The 26,104-nt window shown below is 38.5% G+C and overlaps 6 protein-coding genes, 1 long non-coding RNA gene and 1 other non-coding gene across 11 annotated transcripts; 6 read left to right on the plus strand and 2 right to left on the minus strand.

Moving 5' to 3' along the window:
* Positions 1-92: 92 nt before the first annotated feature.
* On the plus strand, positions 93-635 carry LOC103929054 (RING-H2 finger protein ATL52-like). Its single transcript, XM_009338201.3, has one exon. The coding sequence runs from the start codon at positions 93-95 to the stop codon at positions 633-635; it is 543 nt and encodes a 180-aa protein (XP_009336476.2).
* A 567-nt stretch (positions 636-1,202) lies between these two features.
* Positions 1,203-3,632, minus strand: LOC103929053 (60S ribosomal protein L23a-like). Of its 2 annotated transcripts, none has more exons than XM_048564388.1 (4): positions 3,560-3,632; positions 3,406-3,473; positions 1,973-2,333; positions 1,203-1,470 (listed from the first exon to the last, which is right to left on the minus strand). In XM_048564388.1, exons 2-4 carry the CDS (start codon positions 3,419-3,421, stop codon positions 1,386-1,388), a joined length of 462 nt encoding a protein of 153 aa, XP_048420345.1. In that variant the 5' UTR covers positions 3,422-3,473; positions 3,560-3,632; the 3' UTR covers positions 1,203-1,385. The 2 variants fall into 2 exon arrangements, with proteins under 2 accessions (XP_048420345.1, XP_048420346.1); XM_048564389.1 differs by having other exon boundaries at positions 3,406-3,464; positions 3,560-3,630.
* Positions 3,633-5,105: 1,473 nt separating this feature from the next.
* LOC103929056 (UDP-galactose/UDP-glucose transporter 5B) lies at positions 5,106-9,705 on the plus strand. Its single transcript, XM_009338204.3, has 10 exons — positions 5,106-5,524; positions 5,616-5,822; positions 5,913-5,978; positions 6,377-6,475; positions 7,315-7,406; positions 7,871-7,983; positions 8,380-8,468; positions 8,694-8,780; positions 8,877-8,945; positions 9,036-9,705. The coding sequence occupies exons 1-10, from the start codon at positions 5,414-5,416 to the stop codon at positions 9,141-9,143; spliced, it is 1,041 nt and encodes a 346-aa protein (XP_009336479.2). The 5' UTR covers positions 5,106-5,413; the 3' UTR covers positions 9,144-9,705.
* Positions 9,706-10,304: 599 nt separating this feature from the next.
* TRNAH-GUG lies at positions 10,305-10,376 on the plus strand. The gene has a single exon. It is a non-coding gene; the product is annotated as a tRNA-His (tRNA).
* A 1,746-nt stretch (positions 10,377-12,122) lies between these two features.
* On the plus strand, positions 12,123-14,293 carry LOC125468548 (glutelin type-D 1-like). The gene is made up of 3 exons (XM_048564511.1): positions 12,123-12,635; positions 12,944-13,661; positions 13,950-14,293. The coding sequence occupies exons 1-3, from the start codon at positions 12,440-12,442 to the stop codon at positions 14,101-14,103; spliced, it is 1,068 nt and encodes a 355-aa protein (XP_048420468.1). The 5' UTR covers positions 12,123-12,439; the 3' UTR covers positions 14,104-14,293.
* A 337-nt stretch (positions 14,294-14,630) lies between these two features.
* On the plus strand, positions 14,631-17,603 carry LOC125468549 (DNA repair protein RAD51 homolog 4). 3 transcript variants are annotated; one of them, XM_048564512.1, is made up of 10 exons: positions 14,631-14,895; positions 15,046-15,125; positions 15,233-15,348; positions 15,445-15,526; positions 15,780-15,914; positions 16,034-16,147; positions 16,233-16,320; positions 16,497-16,567; positions 16,895-17,044; positions 17,152-17,603. In XM_048564512.1, the coding sequence occupies exons 1-10, from the start codon at positions 14,808-14,810 to the stop codon at positions 17,185-17,187; spliced, it is 960 nt and encodes a 319-aa protein (XP_048420469.1). In that variant the 5' UTR covers positions 14,631-14,807; the 3' UTR covers positions 17,188-17,603. The 3 variants fall into 3 exon arrangements, 2 of the variants coding, with proteins under 2 accessions (XP_048420469.1, XP_048420470.1); XM_048564513.1 differs by having other exon boundaries at positions 17,263-17,603; XR_007250951.1 differs by lacking the exon at positions 17,152-17,603 and having other exon boundaries at positions 16,233-16,332; positions 16,895-16,965.
* Positions 17,604-17,736: 133 nt separating this feature from the next.
* LOC103929063 (licodione synthase-like) lies at positions 17,737-21,901 on the plus strand. Its single transcript, XM_048564510.1, has 2 exons — positions 17,737-19,230; positions 19,823-21,901. The coding sequence occupies exons 1-2, from the start codon at positions 18,307-18,309 to the stop codon at positions 20,489-20,491; spliced, it is 1,593 nt and encodes a 530-aa protein (XP_048420467.1). The 5' UTR covers positions 17,737-18,306; the 3' UTR covers positions 20,492-21,901.
* A 789-nt stretch (positions 21,902-22,690) lies between these two features.
* On the minus strand, positions 22,691-25,028 carry LOC125468550. Its single transcript, XR_007250952.1, has 4 exons — positions 24,919-25,028; positions 24,547-24,593; positions 23,234-23,436; positions 22,691-23,073 (listed from the first exon to the last, which is right to left on the minus strand). It is a non-coding gene; the product is annotated as an uncharacterized LOC125468550 (long non-coding RNA).
* Positions 25,029-26,104: the final 1,076 nt, after the last annotated feature.

Below are 26,104 nucleotides of genomic sequence, written 5' to 3' on the forward strand. Positions count from 1 at the left end.
TATTTAATCAGCAACGCAGCCTAATACAAAGCCCTTTTGGAAAAACATTTTGGTAATTAGTCTCTAATTACACAACTTTAAGTTAGATTAGTATGTCTTCATGGATCGTAGCTTCTGTTGCTATTATTTCCACCTTCACCCTCCTCTTCACTTACTACAAGATACTCCAACGCCTCTGTAGACGACTTCAGAGCACGGGCTGGTCGAGAAACCCGAACCTAAGGCCTGTACTGAACGAGTTCAACCTAGACGATGCCAGGCTCGAGTCTCAGAGCAACGGACTGGACTTCTCGGTTGCTCGGTCTCTTCCCGTGACTCAGTTCAAGAAGAAAGATGAAGCTGAGGATGCCGAACAGAGCCCCGCCCAGAGCTACACAGACTGCGCAATCTGCTTGGGGGAGTTCGAAGACGGGGAATGGATAAAAGAACTACCGAAATGCTCCCATGGATTCCACATTGCTTGCATAAACACTTGGTTTGTGTCTCACTCAAACTGTCCCATATGCCGATCACAGGTCCATGATCTGATGCATGATTCTCCTCTTCCTACGCAAACTCCAGAAGAAACATTGAGCCGAGATGAAATCGAAGAAAGTTCGACGCATTTCGAAATGCTGCAATCCGCCACGATGTGAAGCAAGATATGCTCATTGATTTTTTTTTTTTTTTGGTCCAATTCAAGAGGATTAGAGAAACAATTACTTTCGTAGATGCTCAAGACAAAGCTGTAGAACCGGGACCGGCGAAAGGGTTTAGGTTTATAGAAAAAAAATACTACTCGGCATTTGACCTTCAACTGTTTCCGGCAAAAGATCGAAGCTGTAGAACCCAAACTGAAGCATTTGCTTGCCCCACACACACACACACACACACACTCTATATATATATATTTTTTTTTTTTTTCAGCATTGTCGTACATGTTATGTTATCAAACTTCAAAGAGAACCACTCATTCAAACAAGAATCCACATTAATATCCGATTAATAACTTGAAGCTTGCTTTAATTGGAGCTTGCAAATGAAACTTGTGTTTCAAGCAACAACCCAGGAACCCTGTTCCCAGTACTTACCTAGTCTCCCTACAAACATGACGGTAATTTAACGATTGCAAGACTTTGAAATGCAGCCGGTAGCGATTCTCACTATGCAACACGGTCAGCCATACCGCCATTATATGAACACACTTACAATGAACGGCCGGATTCATAACACATTTAGTTATTAACCATTCCTTAATATGTAAAAACGTCGTCGCATATGAAAACATAAATAATGTTCCAAAATAGATTAACCTTTCACGCCTACAAGGTGTTGCAACTTCAAAACTAAAACAGAGCCACCGCAAACTCACAGAACTCCCCTCTTTGCAAGGCTTTGCCATGAACTTAGATGATACCGATTTTGTTTGCAACATCCAAAGCATCGTAGTCAGGGGTTAGCCTAACATAAGCCTTTTTGGTACCATCGGGCCTGGATCAATAAAATATTCAGATTATCAGATCATCCTATGAAGACGCACAGAAACAAGTATGGATCACAAGCCAGTAATCTTACTGAACTACGATGCCAAAATTATTACAAAATTGAAACTATATACCCATTGAAAAAAAAAATGCTCATTATTTTTCTCCGTTCACCACTAGTAACCTGTCATAATTGTACACATTTAAGGAAGTGTGTCCACACCAAGGTACTCAGATCAAATCATGAGCTACATATCTCATGCCTCATAAACCTTCGAAAAATAAAGCAATTTGGACAAAGTCACAGGGGACAGCTCATGCATCAAATATTAAAACTTGCAAAAAATGCATTAAACTAACATCTTGACCGAAGTAAAAGAGCACATACACAATTATTCTTGAAGGAGGTCCGTTTACATAATCAAGTCATCTTTGTAAAATTTTGAAAAAAAAACATCCGTTGTTCTTCTTTAGGCAGTATTCTAATGTCGAAATTGCAATTTACTAACCTGATCAGGGTATTCACTTTCTTGGTCTGAATGTCGTACATCTTCTTGACTGCATCCTTGATTTTCTTCTTGTCAGCACGTATGTCAACAATAAAGACCAAAGTGTTGTTATCTTCAATCTTCTTCATTGCAGACTCAGTGGTAAGAGGATATTTCAATATTTGATAATGATCAAGCTTGTTCCTCGGTGTAGCACTAATACGAGGGTACTTAGGGTTCCTCTCCTTTTTCAATGTCCTAGGCCGGTGAAATGTAACTGAGGTTCTGATCTTCTTAACTTTTTTAACAGCAGGGCCAGATTTCAAAGCCCTTGCAGCCTTCACGGCTTGTGACTTTGGGTCAGCCTTTTTTGAAACATTAGCTTCAAAAGATATGCACAGGTCAGAGAGAATCTATTTAAAATTTTATCCATATAAATTTTCTCGTAGCTCATTGGAGAGGGGAAAGTCGTAGGGTTATTTATGTGAAAGAACGTACTAAACGCCAGTGAGTATGGGGAATTAAGAGTGGAAAATGAATTTGCATCACCTACGGTTACTGATTAAACAAAAGCCAAGCAATTGCAGAGCTAATTACATCTTGTCAATATCTACTGGAAGGAGCGATGAAAATTTGCAAGTACAAGCTAACGTTAACAGGCATTGACCTATAATTCTGTTAACCCTTAACCTAGAATGCTAGCAGACGAGTCATAATTAAAACCCACACTTAAGATGTTCAAATCCAATTGACTATTAGCTTATAAATTTTATCTTCCAATTCCCTTGATACCCTTAGAGTCTGACTACACCGTGCACACGAAACTTAACAAAACTAGACTCCAAATTTTGCATTCAATTGGCTAAACATTCGAATTCTAACAGAGACCCATGGAACCAAGTGTAACAGGTTTCATTCCTATCTATAAAAAAAAAACTCCACAACTCATAAGCACTTAATCATTGATACATTCATGTGCAGTTAATGACTGCGATGTAAATAGGAAAGGAAAACATGTAGCGGTAAACTGCATATGATGGCGAAGATTTCTTTTGTTTAGCCGATTCCTCAAATTTCACAGCAGCCATTAATTTAGGAACGTATAAAGTTGTTCTTAGAACAACGAGAACTCACACAATGATTAAGGGTTAAAAAAAGAAATTAAGGGTTTGCACAAACATAGAACAATCTAACCCATTTGGTTTCTCAGAAAATGCGGCATACAATCTTAGTTTCCATACCAACAAGAACCCAATAGATCCACTTCCGACGACAATTTGGTTAATTTGAATTCATTTTTCACTAACTAATACTAAGAATCATGTCAAGAGAAATAAAATACATCGAGATTTTGATACAATAACTAGACTTTCCACCATTTTCTCAGCAACCAAACAGTAACATAGGAAAAAAAATTGAAGCACGACAAGATAATGAGAATGAAGGGCCAGTACCTTTAGGTGGAGCCATTGATGCCGACGAAGAAGCTCTGGTTATATTCCCAAATCACCACCTGGAAACCCTAAAAGGACACACAGATACAGCACGTAAATTTCAATACTTTCTCAGTTATCAAAAGCGTGTGTCTGAAGAGAGCGAGAGAGAGACCTGCCGGCGTGAAGCTGAACCAGTAGGGTTTACGGTGGAGGAGGAGGCAGGGGTTATATAGAGAGTACTCGAAATTACATAAATGTCCATGTATGTTATTTGATTTACCCGCATGAGCATGTGGGCTTTCTCGCGGGAATGTGGACCCGACTTGAAAACTCAGGCCGAAGTCCAATTGTAAGATTTGATGTAGCATTGTCTGAGAATCAGGGCCCGTTTACGGTTTCTCAAAAAAGCACTTTTGTTAGAAAAGCGTTGAAATTTTTATTCAAAGTCAAGTGCTTTCTCTAGCCAAGTACGAGAACGGCTTTTATGGGCTCAGCAGTATATTTTTAAATTTTTTTGTCAAACAGCATCAAATACGTTTTCTGTTGTTATATAAACAGAGTTCGGATCCTCGTTGAATTCTTTTTGTGAGAATTCCGGAAATTTATGAATCAAGTTCGTTCATTATATATCGTGCGGTCAGAAATTATTTTTTAAATATTTTTATTTAAAAATAAATATAAACAGTACTTGACAAAAACTTACCGCACGATATATAATAAACAAGCATTATTCATGAATCTTTAGGATCCTCACCAAAAAGATCTGAAGAGGATATAAACATATCTAAACTTACGAGCCACAATAAACAGTTTACTTTATGTCCTATCTTTGTTCCTTTTGTTTCCAAGTAGGTCTTGTCTTCCTCTGTAATTGGTGTCAAAACCGGAACCCTCCCGAGTCCCGACCACGGCCTCGTGTCCCTTTGGATCGGTGAACTTTGCCGGGTTGTTTGTCATTGTACTCATCGTTCGGCCCCTCTGTTTCTCAAAATCTGTCCAAAATTATTTAAACAATAGTTTGTAAGTCGCACTTCATATACACGTCCATAAAAATATTCTTATAACCGATTGTAAATATGCATTCTAGATTGATAGTCTGACAATATAAGAATTTGTATGCCTGACTTGGGCACCGATCCCATATTCACGAAAATCAACCGCTAGTCCGAGTTCTCCATTGGCATGGACTGTGTCATGGCCTTGGCCCTGCAGATTGTAGGCTTGAAGTTTGTGGCCTAAAGCAATGCCTCTTCATGACCTCTGAAAATGTTAAATTATTTTTTTCCTAATTTTACAGGTGGTCTGGCTCTTTTGCACTCAGAGGAGTTATCCAAAACTTAATAAATTTGTACATTATTTATGTAAGATTTTTAGGTTAGTTTGACGACAAAGTAGAAAAAAAGAAAGCGATAGTGTCAGTTGGATTGGACTTAAACAAATTATAATCTTGTTCTAGAAAAATAATTATAGTTTAGTTATTAAACTCTTCAAAATTATTATTTAATACTACGATTTAGTGATATTACTTTTAATTTATAAATGAAAGATTTTAAATTCAATTTTCGTCGACGACGAATTTGAACAATATTATTTCTAGTATAAACCCACAATTTCCTTTTAGGGTATATAATATCACTTGTTAAAAAATAAAAATAAAAACTCTTCAAAATTATTATTTGACCAAATCAACGGTCGATCTTGTACTGTAGAAGAATAAACATTGTCAGAATTTTCCAGTCTTGGGAACCTGAGCGAGGGAGAGGCTGCTGACGTGTCCACACTTTTCAAAAGCCTGGGAAACAACAGTCTTCCACACAACACACATTACAGAGAAATCGCCGCCGGCAATTCCGATGCGCTGGTCGCCGCTGCTGCTAAATGCGCCACGTGTCCCCCTAGCTCTCTCCCTACTCTATTTGATCCCAACTCTCGGGCCCCGCGCCATTTATCCGGCGACCTAACGGCACCGTATTCGACACAAGCTCCCAGGCGAACTCCACTCAGCTACACTCTTCCCCATCGTGCTATGGCCGAAACGACGCCGTTGCCGGGCGCTCCGCAGCCGAGCAAGCTGTGGAAAGGGGTTTTCGCGGTGGCCGGAATCATGACCACGCTCGTCACCTACGGCGTTCTCCAGGTTCCTAATTCCCTCGCATTTCTCTTATCCTTCGGATCGACCTCCGTTTTCGTGGCGGAAATGTTGAATCTTTTGCTTCGATTTCTTGCAGGAGAAGATCATGAGAGTGCCGTACGGCGACGACAAGGCGTTTTTCAAGTACTCGCTTTTCCTCGTCTTCTGCAACCGCATCATGACGTCGGCGGTCTCCGCCGGTGCTTTGTTGGCGAGAAAGAAGGCTCTGGATCCCGTCGCTCCGGTTCACAAGTACTGCCTTGTATCGATTTCGAACATACTAACGACTACATGTCAATATGAGGTGAGAGCTGCGGTCTTTAATTTTTTTGCAGAATGTGTAATTTTTTTTTATATAGTTTTTGATTGATTTCGTACATTTCGGTGGCCGCAGGCTCTCAAATATGTCAGCTTTCCGGTTCAAACTCTTGCGAAATGCGCCAAGATGATACCTGTGATGGTAAGAAAATACAGTTTGATCAGTTATGGTGCTTCATTGTACTATTTCTGAGTAGTTTTATCTGTTTGGTTAATTTTTGTCATGATTTATTGTCAAGCTGAGTAACATGTTGTTCGAATTTGAAGTTTCAAACTATAAAAAATGCTTGGAGCATTCAACTTATCTAGTGTGCTGGATAAGAAAAAATGGGTAAACTTGCACGAGTGACAAGTTTTTCTCAACGTCTAAACATGCTTGATTGATCAGTGAGCTCCAAATGGTTGAACGTGTGGAAGTTGGGCTTGAGGTGTGACCTAATAGTGAAGAGACTAATTGAGAAACTTCAGTATCTTTTTCATGAGGGACATAGGATCTTGTGTTCTTTGGTTTGCCAATTCATGCGGTTATTGTTTATGCAGGTTTGGGGCACTATCATTATGCAAAAGAAATATAGGGGACCGGACTATTTTTTGGCATTTCTAGTGACAGTGGGCTGTTCAATATTCATTCTATATCCGGTATGGTTTGATTCCCTGTCGAATTCTTTAAAATTTTCCACTGAGGTGTGCACATACAAAGGATTGTTTTGAAAAGTGGTCTTAATTGTTAGCATGCCACTTTTTTGTAATACTCGTAAGTGACCATGGTCTCTGATTCATGCTGCAAGTTTCTTTAGATTTCCCTTTCAGCCATGCACATACGGATGACGGTACATTAGGAACTTGCAACCAATGCCAGCATGCTACCACTTTGCATCCATGTCTATAAATTTCCATTTCCTTTCTTTTCTATGTGGAATCTCTTGCAAAACTAGAATACATATAAGTACTCTTATGCCTCCCATGTTTCTTGTACAATGGCTGCTGTATGGTGCTCGGTGATACTATTGTAGGAATGAAATATTTGTTAGTTGAAGATGTTTCCTATTTAGTTTCATAGTTGGCCATAGAACTCCCAGAATTACCACCTCTCAGTTTCAAAGCCAAAGATTCATTCCAGTTCAGGTTGTTTATTACAATCAGTTGGGTGACTGCTGTTTACATGCTAGCTTCGTCATATCTTAGTATGATCACAGTGCCATGTACCTTTGCCTTACCACACTTGAGTATCTTATATACGTACTCTGTGAGCGAATTTGAAAGTAAATAGAGTGCGCTTAGTATCCCTGAAATTCTATTGTTTAGCAACGAGATATTAATGAATACTCCCTTGCTTGTTTTCTGAAAATGGTCTAATTAATTAGAGAAAATTCCATATATGTTCATGTATGTGGCTGTTTTGTGAGCTGGTGATGATTCTAATGAGAAAAATGTTCTTTGATTTAAATAGAACTAATTGTTTGTGCTTTTGAATGTAGGCAGGATCTGCTGACATTGGTCCATCTGATATATACGGTAGAGGAAGAGAAAATACCATTTGGGGCATTTCCCTTATGGTTGGTTATCTTGGGTATTAACGTGAACCCTCTGTTTATTAGATGGTTATGATTTGTCAAAAAAGAATTTGTTGCTAGCTGCTGAGATGAACAGACTAAATCCACTTCTACCAATTCAAAAATATTAATATATGCCTATTTTACTAAAAATGTGCCATCAAACTTTATCTCCATGTCTTGATGCTTAGTTGCTAGGGTAACAATAATTTACAATGAATTAACGCTCCCTTACAGAAGCAAACCATAACAAAACTAGTAGTTTAAAGTTTGCCTCCTTGCAATTGATTATGAGTGCAGCACTGGCAGTGTGGATGATTTTGCTTTTGTCTATTTTTCTTTTCTTTACTTTTTACAGCGTATAGTAATAACACTGAGAATTTGACCAATAAAAAAAATCAATGACATTGAGAATATTTGAAACAAGATACTTGGAGCCAAAAATTTATAGATTTAAGATGCTCCTTTCTTTGTCTGATAGGTTTGATGGATTTACAAGCACATTCCAAGATAAGCTATTTAAGGGCTATGATATGGAGATACACAATCAAATATTTTACACCACTTTCTGTTCTTGTGTTCTCAGCCTGACAGGTAATATTCTTATTCAGATCTTGTTGCTCCATAAGTAGTTACTAATCACACAGAGGGCAGGGTCGTCTATGCTTCATATTGCTTACCAGGATTCAGTGTTCATATGTTGTCACAATTTATGTTGCGGATTTCGTATCATTATCTTGCTTGTAATCCAACTTCAAAGTTATCCACGCATATGTTTGTGTGTCCACTGAAGGTTGTGAATATTACTACTATGTGTGTACTACGTGCCGCTTGAGCCACTGGTTGATCACTGGTTCAATGGTGTTTGAATATATTTTCTGTTGCTTAAACTTATCTGCACGTACCACCTCCTTTATATTTTTTTTTTAGCATTTGAGTTTATTTATTTAACCTTTTAGCGATGAGTTGTTGATTCTGCTAAATTTTCAGGTCTTCTATTACAAGGTCAACTTCTGCCAGCAATTCATTTTGTTTCTAGCCACAATGATTGTTTCTTCGACATTGCATTGCTTTCCACCGTAAGAGATCTTTCCTTGCTATTATGGTATCTGTTAATGTTACATGTTTAATTACTTTGTATTTATTTAGCAGATGCTTCTAAGTTTTTTTAGGGCTAGTGGCCGTTGTTTAAGTTTTTCTCATTTCCCACTGCCAAATTTTTTCTTTTTCTTGTCGTGTCTTCTCCTCTGTCTGTTGGTTTCCTTTTCTTTTCCTTCCTGGTTTATAAGTGTTTTGTGTTGCAGGTAGCAACAGCGAGCCAGTTTTTTATTTCTTACACAATTCGCACTTTTGGTGCTCTCACATTTGCCACAATAATGACCACAAGACAGGTAAGTCATATCTCTCCAAAATAATCCTTGTAAGCGTTCCCACTTCTTCGTTATTAGTGCTTCTAATTAATGGTGTCTCTCTCTTTGGTATTGAAGCTGGCCAGCATTTTGCTATCGTGCCTGTGGTTTTCGCACCCCCTTAGCTGGGAACAGTGGATGGGAGCTGTAAGCCTCAACCTCAAACCTAGTAATTTTTGTATTTGTGTTTTGTTTCCCCAAAAGCCCAAATAACGCCACTTTTGTTACAATGACCAGGTTGTTGTCTTTGGTTCCCTATATGCGAAAAGCTTCATGAGAACGAAGCCTTCACCTTCCCAACAAATTCAGAATGGAGCTTTGAGTCCAGTGAAGGGGATCCCTTGATAGTGTTTGGGTTTTAACGGTTGCCACAATACGTCGGACTAGGTACCTACCTCTAACTTTGACCAATGGGCAGCTTTGGTTTTACAAATGTCAAGCTGCAACCTGCGAACAGGCCTTCGATGCAGTGAAATTATTCTAAATATACTCTAGATCACACGCATGCATACCGCACGCAAGAGGTCTCAATGGAGACCAAAGATTCTTGGAGGCCTACGTCTCCATAGGGAGGATTAATCATAGACTAACTAGAGGAACAAGAATGTTTCGTTTTATTCTTACATACGTTTTGGAATACACGGCTCAAAAATGTATAACGCAACTGTGCAAGCGACATTTCCTTCGAGTAGAAATAGAAGAACAAAAAAAGAAGAAAGTTTTGGATAATGCCACCCTGGAGTATTTTCATCTCTTCCTCTTAATGATTTTTCTCTTCCTGTGACCCCAGCTTGATAAGGATTGTAATAATTGGTTTACTGTTTCGATTAGGGACGACAGTGTTTAATTAAATGATTTTTGGTGGTTGTTTTGGTTTCTTATTGTGATTAACGTATCTTTATTCTCTCAAGGGAAGCTCAGAAAGATGTGAGAAGTTGGATTTCATCAGTGTTGTGTGTGCATATTGTTTTATTGTTTTTCAGGTAACATATGTATATTTAGGGGAGGGAATAGAAAAACAAAGTAGATTGTAATAATCACAATATCAGGTCCGGCTGTAATGTTACGTCTTGCAACATATTGATAACAAACTAATTTCTGCCTAATTTAGCCCTAGGTACTACTTGAGACGCTATTGTACTTTGACATTGATGTCAAACATTAAGTCAAATCAACGCGTGTTCTGAAAATATGCATCGGTGGGATAAATAAATATTCTTCGATCCATCTATTCTAAGCAACTAACGTTTTGTCGCATTAGCGGTAAAAAAGAATGTCTATACACTTTAGTGTGGGTTCAATCATAATCTCATCCCTCCTAATATGTAAAAAATTAAAGAAAATCTACAACAAATAAATTTGACCAAATTTGGCAAGTGTATTTTCTATTTGATTATCGATGGACCCGATTAGTAAAGATACGAACGTCAGCCGGTGAGGGGTTTGGGTGATGGGGTTTACTGCCTATGTTACATATAATAAAAGTGGACAACATTGAACAACCAAGTGGCTGTAGTTTAGTGGTAAGAATTCCACGTTGTGGCCGTGGAGACCTGGGCTCGAATCCCAGCAGCCACACTTTTTTATTGTTTTTTCTTTTAATTTTGAGTTTAATTTTCATTCATCTAAACTCTAACAATAATAATTACATTGCTCTGCAACTCTCTAACTGTGACATCCCATATCGCCCAGGGGAGTGATCCTTAAATGTATATTCCCATCCTAACCTAGCACAAGGCCTTTTGGGAGCTCACTGGCTTCGGGTTCCGTAGGAACTCCGAAGTTAAGCGAGAAGGAGGCTAGAGCAATCCCATGATGGGTGACCCACTGGGAAGTTGCTCGTGAGTTCCCAAAAACAAAACCGTGAGGGAATGGTAAGCCCAAAGCGGACAATATCGTGCTACGGTAGTGGAGTCGGGCCCGGGAAGTGGTCCCGCCCGGGCCGGGATGTGACACTAACAACATGCTGATTAGAATCTGAGTTGTCCCGATATCTCTACATGCTTTTTATGTATCCTCAGTTTGTACGAATCACACACTTTTTTATTGTTTTTTCTTTTAATTTTGAGTTTAATTTCCATTCATCTAAACTCTGATAATAATAATTACATTGCTCTGCAACTCTCTAACAACATGCTGATTAGAATCTGAGTTGTCCCGATATCTCTACATGCTTTTTACATATCCTCAGTTTGTATGAATTCTGAATTGTTTTAATGAATATTGTACTTGTTTCCAAAAAAAAAAAAAAACAAAGTATTATTAATTTTACGAGCTCTTACGTATGACCTTGAATCTCTTTCTTTATAAGACTTGGATGACAATCCATGGTGCTTCCTCTTAAAAAAAAATCACACCTAATCTCATATCTATAAGGAATGTATTCCCAACTTTATACAATTGGTGAATTTATTCCCAACTTTTGGTGTTTTTTATTTGCTTTTTAGAATTATTTTTAAAGTCTTTACAAGCATCTTATAAATAAAGCAAAATCGATTATCTTGTAGCGGTACTTTTTTTTGTAACGTTAAAAAATGTCTTATTAGTCACGACACAAATATAATACGAGCACAATTGTATAATACAAGCATGTGCTTAATATTTTATTTATTTAGGCTGTTTGCTACAATTTAAAATGAAGGCATGGAAAGGATAAACTATTCTTTTTTATTACAATAATAATTATTGATATAGTTTTTTTATTTATTTTATTTTACAAATTATAGTGTTGTGGATTAATTTATAAAAAGCTATTGTTTTAAAAATAAAATAAAATAAAATAAAGAGGACAAATATGTTGTTTTAAAAAGTTGGTCTCCATATTACCTTAAAAATAGATTATCTTGTAATACGAACTATCCTCTAATCGTACTTAAATACTTCACAGATAATCCACCCTCATCCCAAATCAAAGTCGCAGAGAACTAGAGGGACTCCAAGTACCAATGTAATTACATCTTACTTATCCTAAATTTCATCCGAATTAACCCATAATCCTTTTCCTAATCATATTCTAAACACATAATAATTAATGAAAATCCGCAAATTCACCCTCCTTCTCATTATTCATTCATTTACTACGCTACGCTTATTTGAAGTGGTCCTGGACCATCTTGGTCCCGATACCACTTTAGTCCCCTGTATATCTGTCACTCAATGCAACTATTGGCGAGAACAAAGCCAAAAAATCTAAAAATCATAGAGTTTTATTAAACTAAAATCTTGCAACTAATGTTAGGATTGAAATATGAAATAGAATCACATTATCTGTCTAGTTAAAATCCAATCAAATATTTTAGACATAACAGTAGATATATCGACAAGAAAGCAAGATTATATCCAATCTCATCTGTCCCACTAATCCTCTTTTAATCATGAGAAATTGATCAGATTATCCATTTTTATCCTTAATCCAATCCGAACTCACAATCCCTCTCCTCATCAGATTCTACCTCCTTCCTCCTCCCTCCCTAATCTCTCTCCAACTGGATGTCGTACCTCCAAACCCGCTCAACCCCACTATATATACACCCCCCAACACACGCCTTCCTTACCGTTCGATCGCATTCAATCATTCATTCAATCAATCACTTTTCTCTCGCTTTTGGGTTTTTCTGGGTTCGTGAAAATAATCGCAAAGAATGGAGCTTGATCTTTCACCCAAGTTGGCCAAGAAGGTGTACGGCGGCGATGGTGGCTCCTACTTTGCCTGGTCACCGTCGGAGCTTCCCATGCTCCGTGAAGGTAACATCGGCGCCGCCAAGCTCGCTCTGGAGAAGGACGGGTTCGCTCTCCCCAAGTACTCTGATTCCAACCAGGTCGCTTATGTCCTCCAAGGTATACAATCTTCTCTTCTGTTCGTGCGATTAATTCATTAATTAATATTTTTTTATGATCGGGTTGATCTTATTTGTTTTTTCTGATTGGATTGATCTGGATCATGAATTTTATATGTGAATAGTCCATATTTCATCATTAAGATCATATGGCTTAAACTAATTTTTTTATATTTTATTTTCTAAGATTATCTTTGTGAATCATGAAATTCGTAGATGAACTGTGATTAACTTTATGATCAAATAAGATAATGTGGGTTTTAATTTGTTATAATAGTGTTTTTTATTTTCTGGGATTTGTTCTTTTAGGTACTGGTGTAGTCGGAATTGTCCTCCCTGAGAAGGAAGAGAGGGTTCTTCCAGTAAAGAAGGGTGATGCCATTGCCCTCCCTTTCGGAGTTGTCACTTGGTGGTACAACAAGGAGGACACTGAGTTCGTTGTTCTTTTCTTGGGTGACACTTCAAAAGCTCACAAGAGGGGTGAGTTTACCGACTTCTATCTCAATGGCTCCAACGCCATTTTCACTGGCTTCTCAACTGAGTTTGTCGGTCGGGCATGGGATTTGGAGGAGAGTGTTGTGAAGACTCTTGTTGGCAGGCAATCCGGCAAGGGCATTGTCAAGTTGAGCGGAGTTACCTTGCCCGAGCCAAAGAAGGAACACCGTGATGGTATGACATTGAACTGCGAAGAGGCTCCCCTGGATGTTGACATTAAGGGTGGTGGAAGAGTTGTGGTCTTGAATACCAAAAACCTTCCTTTGGTCGGTGAGGTTGGGCTTGGTGCTGACCTTGTGAGGTTGGACGGAAGTGCCATGTGCTCCCCTGGATTTTCTTGTGACTCGGCTCTGCAGGTGACTTATATTGTTAGGGGCAGTGGCCGTGTCCAGGTTGTTGGTGTTGACGGTAAGAGGGTGTTGGAAACTACCATCAAAGCCGGTAATCTCTTCATCGTTCCTAGGTTCTTTGTTGTGTCAAAGATTGCTGATCCAGAGGGCTTGGAATGGTTTTCTATCATCACTACTCCCAAGTAAGTTTTTCCTCTTTACATTATCCGATATGTTCTGCATTGCTTTACCTGCCCCTAATCTGCTTTTTTCTTCTTGCATAATTACGCTTTCGATATTCTTGATTTAGGCTCAGCTAGTTGAATTATGTTTTTCTCTGCATTTATAACATCCTGTTGCTTGGAACACACACATACATTTATTCCCACCACACACAGAAAACTTAATTCGAGAGAGTTGACAATGTTTTACACCAGAAGTTTATCGATTGCTGTTGAATGTTGCTAATTCATTTAATTACTTCGCTGCAGCCCAATATTCACCCACTTGGCTGGAAGCATTGGGTGCTGGAAGGCTCTATCTCCTCAGGTGCTCCAGGCTGCGTTCAACGTGGATTCGGAAACAGAGAAACTTTTCCGTTCGAAGAGGACTTCTGATGCAATCTTCTTCCCTCCACCCAAGTGAACAGATCGAGCTCAGGCCTAGTTCCATGGTCCAGAGTCTCCAGACTCCAAATAAAATAGCTTTTTGCTCGTAGGATTTCTGCCTTTTAATTTTTCAATCTTCTTTTCTAGTTGTATAGTTTTGGACCTGCCTTATTTGGTATAAAAATTTCTAGCAATTTCTTGCTCTAATTAATTCAGATGGTTTTGCATGTTGGAATGTTGGATGTTGATATTATCTTGGATTGACAAAAAAAAATGTTGAAGTGCTTCCAAATTTTGGTAATGCAATTTTAACGTTTGGCTTGTTAGATTATTGCAAGAACACGAAGGCTTGGTAGGGCGCTATTTAATACTACAGTTTAGTGATATTTTTTTCATGAATTTTAAATTCGATTCTCTTCAAAAGATAAATTCGAACTATAATTTTATGGTTAGCCCAAAGGCAAACTTCGAACTGTAAATTAAACTAGGATATCACTTGTACTAAAAAAACAAAATGAAAAACCAAGAGATCCTCAATATTCAATAATATTTACAAGTGCAACTCAAATTACACAACACAGCTAGAGTCCCGGTGCTGAAAAGCGTTTCTGTTGCTCCTATTCCCTCTTCGAACAAAAACTCGTCTCTGCGATTCCGTAAAAGCAAAAACCAAGAGAAACTCGGTCGGAATTGCAAAAGCTCTTTTTCCAAAAGCACCGCGCGACTCGTATTGCGAAAGAAATGGCACCCTTGAAATCTCTGGAGGCAGAGCACCCAGTAATCGACTCAAATTTCCAGACCTTTTGCGCCTCCCATGGCATCTTCTCAGGTGGGTTCCATAATTCCGCTCCGTCAATTTCGAAATTTGCTTCAGTCCTAGTAAAAGCACCTAACTTTACATCTGGGGTCTCTTGAAGTTGATACCCAATAGAGAAAATGAAGAACCCAACTTGAATTTTGTGAGATTTTTTTGGTGCAGTGGAAGATTTCCTCATTCACGACCTCGATGAATTGGCTGGTTCTGCTCAGCAACATCCCACATCTGAAAAGCTAAAGCAGGTTTTTCCCATAAGCACTTTTTTTTAGTAATCACAGATTCATGTTTTCTGTTCATAAATCCACCTTCAATTCAATTAATCATATCATGCATGTGATGGGTTAAGCAGGGAATTACTGAGGTCCACTCTGTCATTGATTCTCAGCACCAGCCATGGTTGAATGGTTTGGAGCTTTTAGATGATGCTTTGCATTTCAAACGTGTATTATCAACTGGGTGTGAAGGGTATGCTTTTTGATTAGTCAACACACACTGACCTATTCCTTTTCACTGCTATTAGTAATACTCAATGTACTGTTTCTTGGATTGTTGTGAAACCAGGATTGATTTGTTACTCAGAGGCGGATTGCGTGAGGGGCAGGTAACTGAACTTGTCGGTCCATCTTCCTCTGGTAAAACCCAAGTAAGTAAATCGTGTTTCTCAGCAATTACATAAGTTGGTGAAGGCAATGATTTCAAATTTTCAGCTTACACATCACAATTTGTTTTGTCATTGCACTTCACAATTTGTTTTGTCATTGCTTATGCAGACTGTGTTGCACCTACTTTGTGATCAATAGTTCAATGTTTAACTTTGTAGTGATACCATGAGTAACTGTATGATATTAGTAGCGTTTATATCTCAAAATTATATTCAAATTCTTGGTATTGTTCAGGTTTGCCTACTATCTGCTGCAAATGTTGCAACGAAGCACATGGGTACTGTTGTCTATCTGGACACAGGAAACTCATTCTCACCTGAACGAATTGTGCATTTTGTTGGTGATATCTCTGACCATGCCTTTGATCAGGTCACAACAATACGACATCACTTTGAATAAATTTTCTGTGTTTTGTTTGTTTTAGCTAGCCATTTTACCCTAGTGAACTAATAAATTGTCTGATTTGTCCGAACTGAATTTATCTGTAGGCTGGACAAAGAGTTTTTCAGAAAGTAATGAACAACATTTTATGCCATCCTGTGTTTGACATTTTTACAATGTTCAATCTCTTACACCGGCTAGAGTTCAGTTTGCCATCTCAGGTTGACATTGCCATGAGGCATTTCCTTTCCCATTTCTTGATAGAGTTCCTATTCCCTGTTTATTGAACATATGTACTCGTTCCAGATGCGGAAGGGAGAGCAGGTGCGGTTGCTTATTGTTGATTCGATCTCTTCACTAATCACCCCGATTCTTGGGAACAGTGGTTCACAGGGTATGCATCATTGTATGCAGATAACAGTTTTCTTCAGTTTGTCGTTTGCTTCAATTTATATTTATGATGTTTTCCCATAATTAAGAAAAAGGAAGGTTCACCTCGGTAGGTATATTACATGTTTCTAACTCGTTAAGATGGGAGCTGATTTATTGATGCTTGGGGAATAACTACAGGACGTGCTTTGATGATATCTGCTGGATATCTGTTAAAGAAGTTAGCACACGAGCATAATCTTGCAGTACTGGTAAGTTTTCATTGGATACACGATGTGTAGAATTCTCAGCTTTACATAATCTTTCACCTTTAGTGAATTACTTTCTTACTAAAATCAACCTAGAGAAGCTGTCGTTCTACAAATTATTTTTAGCTGTAGTAAGTATGATGTTGTTATATAATTTGTAGTTCGGATCAGTTCTTTATCACTTGAAGATTATTTGCATCCCCGCTATCGTTTTTTTTTGTCTTTATATTAATTAAACGTGAGAGAAAAATATTTGAATTGAAATCAAGTTCATGCTTTCAAACATGACAAACATTTCATTTGAAAGGGTTTAATGGAATAAATGTGAAGGTGACCAATCACACGGTGGGTGGGGAGAAAGGTATTCCAAAACCAGCTCTTGGACAGACCTGGAAGAGCATTCCACACGTGAGGCTTCTTCTTTCCGGTGATCAGGGAAATAGTACCCGGACTATTTCTGTGCTAAGACACCCATCTATGGTACGTTAATCCACATTTGGTTATGATTGTGATGCATTTACTAATAAAATCACTTTGCTGTACGACTTTACTATCATTACTCATGTCTCTCGCTCCATCCCTCGCAGATAGTTCCCTCTTTTTCAGTTTCCGTTCAGAGCTGAAGCATGCTCCTACCACAGTTAACATTACTTCCAATGTAGTTTCATAACTTCTTATTGCTCCTTTTTCTTTCTCAGGCTTCTGGCAAGTCTACAAGGTTTACAATATAGGAGTGCACGGTAGATTTAACTTATACTTGCCACTCCTACACGAAAAGGTAGGAAGAGTGGATCATGTAGATAACTGAAGCTGCTCTATACGACGATACTGTTAACAAATTTAAGGAAGAGTGCTCTCTTTATAAGTTCGAGATTCTGAGATTGGGGATAGATTAGTTCAGATTGCAATTTTTTACTGACTACAGGGAAATAGATATAACATTATTATCTTTTGTGTGTACTTTGGTAGTTTATGGTGTTTGTGAAGTTAGGGAACTAGTCACCAACATTTTGTTTGAATGAGAAAATTAAATTATGTATTTTTCGGTTTATTTTTTGTTGGAGTTTTGTTTTAATTCGAGAGCTTAACAGGAAGTTTATAGAAAAAGGGTGTGGAAAGATGATCAACTGATGGAAGGAAGCACGCTCGATGACTGCCGAAAGAAACCTTTTCACGTACAAAGTGGTAATCCAGCACAAAGTGGTGAGTTTGGGCATGTAAAACAGGGTTCTAAGCCATACACGTAGTGCTGTAAGTCGTACAGCATCGCCAAGATTATACAGAAGGGAAAGGAGCCAAGACATCCCAGCAGACATGACCCAATCAGCGATACTCCGACTTGGCGCTCGATTGGGAAACTGTAGGTTGCTTCTAAGATCACCTAAGATATCAAGTTCGTTCTTAAGTAAACGAGATAGCAAGAAGCAAGAGGCTCGTAGAATCTGCGTCGGAGTATGCAACAGGCTTGTAGGAGAGTGCTGAGCTGCGATAAGGATTCCCAAAAATGAACTTTTGCAGTGAGATGCAGATTGAGAAATTAGGGTTTGTTGGCAAAAGTTTGGTACAAATATTAGATGGCACGCGTTCGGTGAAAATTTAGAGGAGAAAGTTAGCTGAAACTAACCTTGGCTGATTGGGTGACTACGGTACGACTTTGTATTTGTTTATGTACATATAATATAATGACCATGTTTTGGAATACAACTTGTCAACCATTCTTCCTCTAGCAAGAAGGAGAAGCCATGACAGTCGTTGAGCTCCTCTCCCTCTTCTCAATTCTCTTCATCGTATTTCTTCTTCTCCGACCCCTCTCTGCCTCCAAATCCCAAACCCTACTCCCTCCAAGCCCCTTTGCCCTACCCATCATCGGCCACTTCCACCTCCTCAGCCCTCTCATCCACCAATCCTTCTACAAACTCTCCCTCCAGTTCGGCCCTTTATTCTATCTCCGCCTTGGCTCTGTCCCATGCATCGTCATTTCCTCCCCAGACCTCGCGAAAGAGTCCCTCAAGACCCACGAGCTCTCCTTCATATCCCGCTTCCAGTCCATCTCCATTGAGCGCCTCACCTACAACTCCTCCCTTGCATTTGGACCCTATGGACCTTATCATAAATTCATCAAGAAGCTCAGCCTGAACGAGTTTCTAAGCAGCCGTAGCGTCAGCAACTTTGCTTCGATTCGAACCCAAGAGTACGTAAGGCTTTTGAGGCTGTTGGCCAAGAAAGCTGAGAGTGGTGAAGCAGTTAATCTCACTGAGGAGTTACCAAAGCTTTCCTACAATGTGATCGCAAAAATGATGTTGGGGAATTCTAAGGGGTCTAGTAGTGCTGAAGGCAGAGACGAGGAGGCTAGGCTTGTGGTGAGAGAGGTAACAAGAATTTTTGGGGAGTTTAATTTGTCAGATTTTGTTTGGTTCTGCAAGAAGCTGGATTTGCAGGGATTTGGAAAGAGAATTGAAGACACTCATCGGAGATTTGACGCGTTGGTGGAGAAGGTTATTTCAGAACGTGAAGAACTGAGAAAGAAAAACATGAAAAATGAAGGAGGCAATGGTGGCGAGGAGGTGAAGGATTTTCTTGACATTTTGCTCGATATACTGGAAAAAGGGAGTGCAGAGTGTGAGGAGGTGGAATTTACAAGAGTGCACATCAAGGCCTTAATCATTGTACGTAAAAATTCTTTTTCGTATGACTTTCAGTTCGATTATGTTAAATAAAGGTCAACTTATGGGGATATGCTATTGAAACAACAAATAGAAATGTTAAAGTGAGATTCTCTATGAACCATTCGCTTATTTTTTAGTTGCTCTCTGATGATTGTGTCGTTGAAATCAAGGAAATATTCAAGTCCGGAATAGTGGGTAGGAGGAATCTGATGCACGATTGCAATTTTACTTGGGCAATTGGATATTTCTTGGTGTCATTGAGTGTTGTTTGGTCTCTTTGCAAACAAAAGTGGTTTTATCAAATTTTAATTTCAAGACGTTAAGAATTCTCTTTTGTTACTGTTTAATTTTTAGAATATTGTTTTGTTTAGGTCTTCAAGGTCATTTTGCGTGAAGTTAATTTTGTCAATAAAATTTTCATATTAAAGTGGGTGAGAAAATAAGAGAATGAGGCGTACATAGGCATAACACCAAAGCTTAATTTTTCACATAACGCCTTAGTGCCTTTTCCTATTATTTAGAGCTATATATAACAGATAGGTTAGTTAACATTAAAGGGCTTTTAGGAGAATAATGAAATTGGATTTTTCAGGATTTCTTCACGGCAGGTACAGATACAACCGCCATTTCAATGGAGTGGGCACTAGCAGAGCTCATCAACCACCCGAAGGTGCTGGAGAAAGCAAGGGAGGAGATTGATCGAGTCGCTGGGAATAGACGGCTAGTTGTAGAATCAGACGGTCCAAACCTTCCATACATACAAGCCATCATAAAAGAAACACTGAGACTGCACCCATCTGTGCCTATGATCCCAAGAAAGAGTGTACAAAAGTGTAACATTGGAAACTATGTGATCCCAGAAAACACAATGCTATTTGTGAATGCTTGGGCCATTGGAAGGGACCCAAAGTATTGGGAAAATCCTTTGCACTTTTACCCTGAAAGATTCTTAGCACCACTCAGTGGTGGAGGAGATGGAGCGAGTGCATTAGATGTTAGGGGGCAACATTTTCAGCTGCTTCCGTTTGGGACTGGGAGGAGGATATGCCCTGGTTTAAACCTAGCCCTGCAAATGCTGCCAGCCCTACTTGGTGCAATGGTTCAGTGCTTTGATTGGAAAGTTGTTGGGGTAAATCAAAAGCATACGAACGGTGATGAACGTGTTCTGGAAATGGATGAACGGCCAGGAGTGACAACTCCACGAGCCCATGATTTGATTTGTATTCCAGTGGCACGTTTTGATCCCGAGTTTTATCCTTAACCCATAAAGCAGGTGAGCAGATTGTAAATGTTTGAAGACTCTGATCAAAAAGAAGTTTGAGGACTTGAAGAGGGTGTCAAACTTATTGGGCAAATTTACCTTTTCTATTTACAATTACATGAAAATGGATAAATAATGTTATTTCTATTCTTAAAAGGGGTGCAAGAAAAAACTCTCCTTCCGTGAGAGACATTTTCTCCTCTGTGAGAGTTTTCTTTTCCCCTTTGGTGAGGGTCTTCATCTTGTCTACCTTCTTAGGCGCCGACTCCGACTTCGGCTGGAGTCGGTTGCCTCCTTTCCTTTGCTTCTTCTGTTTTCTTCTCTTCTGCCCTTCTCTGCTGTGTTCTTCTCCTCTTTTCTTCTACTACTTCCTCCTGTTTGTTTCCCAATTTGTTTTGTCTCTTACCCCGCTGGTACGCCTCATTCTTGTTTATCCTTGGTTCGATTTTCAGCCATGTTTCCTATTGAGATTGTGTGTAGAGCTCTAGTGGCTCGGGTGTTTCCAGCACCACCACTTTCTTGTTGCTATCTGCCTTTTTCGATAGTGTTGTTTGTGGGTCTTCACGGATTTCATCTTGATAGTTGGCTTCTTTGTCTTTGTTGCTGGCTATCCTTACTCTATGGATGTGCTCGCGGAGCAGATCGGAATTGGATGGTGCATTTGATGAGGTGTTGCTTGGTTGTGGGTGAGGATTAGAGCAGATCGGAATTCTCTATGGTGGCAGAAGTAGTGGATCTTTCTAGTTGCTGTCTGTTATGTTTTGCCTTTTGGGCCGGCTTTGTTTGTTTGGCCCTTTTGTTTTTCAGTTTGTGTTTGGCCCTTTTGCTTGTTTATAAGTTAATTTTGGGCTCGTGGGTTGTTCCTTTGTTTGTGTTGCTTTTTAGCGTTTATTTTGATAACAAATAACATTCTCATGATTGTTTGATTTAGAGAATCATAATATAATAAAGATAATGAATTATTCCCATTATGATGTTTGTGTGTGGTAAATGATGTCACTATATCATTGAAATGGATGAATAACTTTTTACATGTAAGAAACCAACCCCTGCCCTTATCTGTCTCTCTCATTAAGTCATATGTCACCCTATTAAGTTTTCATTTTCGACCCATAAAAATCATAATAAGTACTTTTATGATTAAGGCTTACTTAAGCCTCATGTACATTACATGAAGTCTCACTTTATTTCTACAGTTTGTCATGTCTCACTTTGTTTCCTGTACTCATCCATTGTGTTTCACTTAACTCTATTTCTTTAATTGGGTCAAAGAGACGTTAGTTTGGTTGATTTGACAAAGGCTCTTTGATTTTTTCAGTCAATTTTTACATTTGGGATATCTTAAACCATAAAAATTACCCTATGTGATTCTCAAATTTCCTTCTTAGCAACCCTAAACAATATTATCCCTAAAACTCACAATTTCTTCAATCTATCACTATATTCACTGTTGAAAAGATCAAAGGACCCCTACCATATTAATGAAACTGATGCTCAACCCAATTGACGGAATGGGGTACCGTGTGACACGAAAAATAATTACAAAGGATAAAGTGAGATAGAATCAAGTGTACGTTGTGAAGTGAAATTTTGTCTAGAATACATAGGGGTACCCAAAAAATAAGCTTTAATGGTAAAACTGGTTACGTAATTGGGGTATAAAGGGAAAAATCAAATAGGGTGACATGTTACAATGAGAGAGCTATAGCTAAAGGATATTGTTTGGCTACTTATAATTACATGTATCATAATCGAAATCATTCATGCTTTTAATAATTATTTAAAGATCATCTAAAAAGACAATTATTTTGGTTTGAAGTCCGTTTAGTATATATATATGAAACCACAACTTTTTAATAATTTTTTAGACAATATTTTGTAGACCATAATTTTAGATCATACTAGAAAAATTGTCTGCGCTTTGCTTTGGGTTTTGGAACCTTTGTCCACAACAGGCATGAATAATTTGTACAGAAAGATGCACTACAAAGATAGTACGAACAGAGTCACACCCTAAAATGCATCAATGCAGATAACACACATTTCACCAGAGTAAATCCTACAAAATCACAAATCAATACAGGCATTTCTAAAGAATTTAAATGATCAAGAGATGAGGGAACCGAGCTGATAAATATTTAAATAACCAAAAGATGGGTGAACGGAGCTGATGAGAATTTAAATAACCAAGAGATGGGTGAACCACGAGAAGAAAAGTATGCTACCTTATACTATAATTGGAAAGAATTTAAAAATATCTCCCCATCACACTGCCCAGAAGTACAACTCTTAAGGAGAAAGTGAGAATTAAAGAGGTATTCTCCAGATGATTCTCAAAACATCCTTCTACAAATTCTCACCCAGTATCTCCTATGTATGATTATAGGTCAAAAGCACAACAGTAAACTGGGTAAGGGGGAAAATCTACCGTAGGAGCCAATGACGAAAGGAAATACAGGCTAAAACGCTCTTTGAATTGTTCCAACTACAGGATAATAGGATTCACTAAATCATTAGAGACTGCAACAATGAGAGAGTATATAAGCTCACCAATGTTCCCCTCTACACGTAGAACAAAATATCTGCAAAACAAATAACATTCAGTCACCACAGATACAAATCAAAATCTACACGTAAAACTTAATGTAAAGGAATCTTATTGAGAGTAATGTAGGCGCATGACGTTTTAACACGAGGAGTCCGATAAAGATACGCTCCAGTTTAGTGAGAATTAGGATAAACCTGCAGCTATCAGTTACAGGTTCCACTGGATGAGGGTGCGCGAGCATATAGTTCACCTGCAAGGATACATCAGACCATCCTTCAATCTCACCGACAACAAATCTACCCTCTCCCTTCTCTCTCTGTCTGAATTCCTTTCAAATGACAGACAAATGCAACCACCATACATGAAATCACATTTTCGCTTCTCCCAAGCACTAAAGCTGAAAAACAAAGTAGACTTCCAAAATCAAAATAATTGATTTTACCATCCTCAACATGCTCGAAACCCAAAAGAACAAAACAGAAATGAAAGCAAAGGGAATAACTTCAATCATAAATGGACTTAAAGAACTCAATTCAGTGAATTCATTAATCTTCTATCCTTTTTTCCCTTGATTTTCTTGGAAACCAAACAGAAAATGAGAAATGAGTTAAACGCTATTCAAAAGGGAGAAAAGTGCGAATTCCCTATCACTCAATTTCTAATATCAAACAAACAAAATTAATCCAAACCCAGTACAACATTAAACGTAAATATTCAAACTTTACTGCCTTTTAGCTCTCTGAATTGACTCTCAAACCAAACACAGAAACTAAACCCAGTAAAAAAATTATCCATTTTTTAAAACCACTTGTCAATTCAACATAAAAAAAAAAAAAAAACAAAAGGAACAGAAACAGTCCTAATTACTCCACGACACTGCGCTTTTTTTGGTCTAGTAATGCTGCATACATGGAAAACTTAAAGCTCAAAATTAGACATCCACGAAAATTAAATCCTTCAGCAAGGGATACAACTATTAACAAAGATTTGGGAAATTTCAATTTTCTGAATGAAGCATCTCTTCTGAATGACAAACTCAGATCTTGGAAATAAACAATAATATTTTACTATAGGCAAAGAAAAAGAAGCAAAATGAAAGCCAATATTATAGGTGGTCCGTGGAAATGACAAATTGCACTGCGATAAATCTCCGAATTGCTCATCGTCCACCATCCCCAACTCAAACTCAAATAGAGAGAGGCACTACATGAACTTCTAGAATCCCCCCAAAAAAAAAAAAAAAAATCCTATTTTGCTAAAGATACCCGAAACAGTGTACAATGCAATCCAAAACCCAATCAAATTAAAATCCCTAATATCAAATTTAAGAATCCCAATTAAACAAAAACTGACCTAATTAATTGGATAACCCCGCGAGTACCAAATGGAAGCAAAACCCATCAACTAAAGCCCAGCGCAAGGTAAATCATCAACCAAAACTAATAATTTATCAATTACAGTAACTAGGTCAAGCCCACATTGCTAAAAGTTAAAAAAGAAAAGATACCTTGCACTGGGCGGCCTCCTGGGCATTTCATGTTCAAACTTCGGGCACTTCATTGGTTGGTGGAAAAACCAACGGAGATCGCAAAGCAGGGATTGAAGAGTTCACAAATCAGGGATTGAAGAGATAACGAAACAGAGATGGAAAGCAAAGTTAATTACTAATTTGTAAACAACTCTTAAGATTTCTCAGGTCAATGCGTGTTTTCATTATTTGAACCAAACGGTATGGATAAAAAGCAAGGAAAGCAATCAGCTGCATATAAGTACCGAAAACATGGAAATTCATAACCCATACGCCGAAAACAAAATCGGAAAGAATTCAAATTAAATTAAATAAACAAGATCGAACAGAAGAAGCGTTTGAATTACTCACCATTGTCGAAAATTCGAATGCAGTAATGGAGGAGGAGTTGCAGAGAGGAACTCTGTTCAGCTACTACTAATTCCATTTACTGAAGAGAGGATGACGATTTTTGGTGTGGAAATAACCAAACCTACACCCGCACCTCAACCTACGGACTATATTACCCTCCTAACTTTTAGTAATTACCCCAACCCAACACAGATTTGGTGGCAGCAGTGGGTAAATAAAGCAAAATCAAGGGGCAAAAATTTGACTGTAATCCTTCCTCAGAATAGATAATTTTATAGACCATATTTTGAAAATTGCAGGGAGATCATATTTTCTGGACAACATGATGTGACGGTTGATGATTGAATACATTCTTTAAGAATTTAAACAATAAATCCAACCATCAACTGTTATATCATGTAATTTACAAAATATAATTTCAATCGTTGGTATATCGGACATTACCATTTTTAGACAGAAGATCACGTTTCATATGCACATATAAGGAGTCAAGGACCACGCTTTAGAGTTTCCAAAACTTATCAACCGTTATTCTTCCTCTCACAATTAACAATGGCAGTCCTCGAGCTCCCCTTCCTCTACTCTATTCTCTTAACCATCCCTCTTCTTATCGTCCAGCCTTCACCTCCAAATCAAAAACCCAACTCCCTCCAAGCCCCTTAGCCCTACCCATCATTGGCCACTTCCACCTTGGCCCTCTCCTCCACCGATCTTTCTTCCGGCGGTTTGGCGCCTTATTCTCCCTCCACCTTGGCTCCGTCCCATGCATTGTGGTTACCACGCCAGAGATTGCGAAAGAGTTCCTCAAAACCCACGAGCTCTCCTACATATCCTGTGCTCAAACCATCGAACGCCTGGCCTACAATCACTCTATCACAGGATTTGCACCCTATGGCCTTACTATAAATTGATCATAAACCTCAGCGTTAATGATCCTAAGCAACCGTAATGTCAGCAACTTTGCTTCAATTTTTAACCCAAGAGTACCCAAGGCTTTGGAGGTTGCGGGCCAAAAAAGCTGAGAGTGGTGAAGCTGTTGATCTCACCATGGAATTACCAAAGCTTTTCAACAATGTGATCGCCAAAATGATGTTGGGCAATTTTAAGGGGTCTAGTGTGAAGGCAGAGACGAGGAAGCTAGGCTTGTCGTGAGAGAGGTAACAAGGATTTCTGGGGAGTTTAATTT

This window comes from the organism of the source record quoted next, unplaced genomic scaffold (assembly GCF_019419815.1).
Source record: "Pyrus x bretschneideri cultivar Hongxiangsu unplaced genomic scaffold, Pyrus_bretschneideri_v1 Contig39, whole genome shotgun sequence".
In the NCBI taxonomy this organism is placed as follows: Eukaryota; Viridiplantae; Streptophyta; class Magnoliopsida; order Rosales; family Rosaceae; genus Pyrus; species Pyrus x bretschneideri.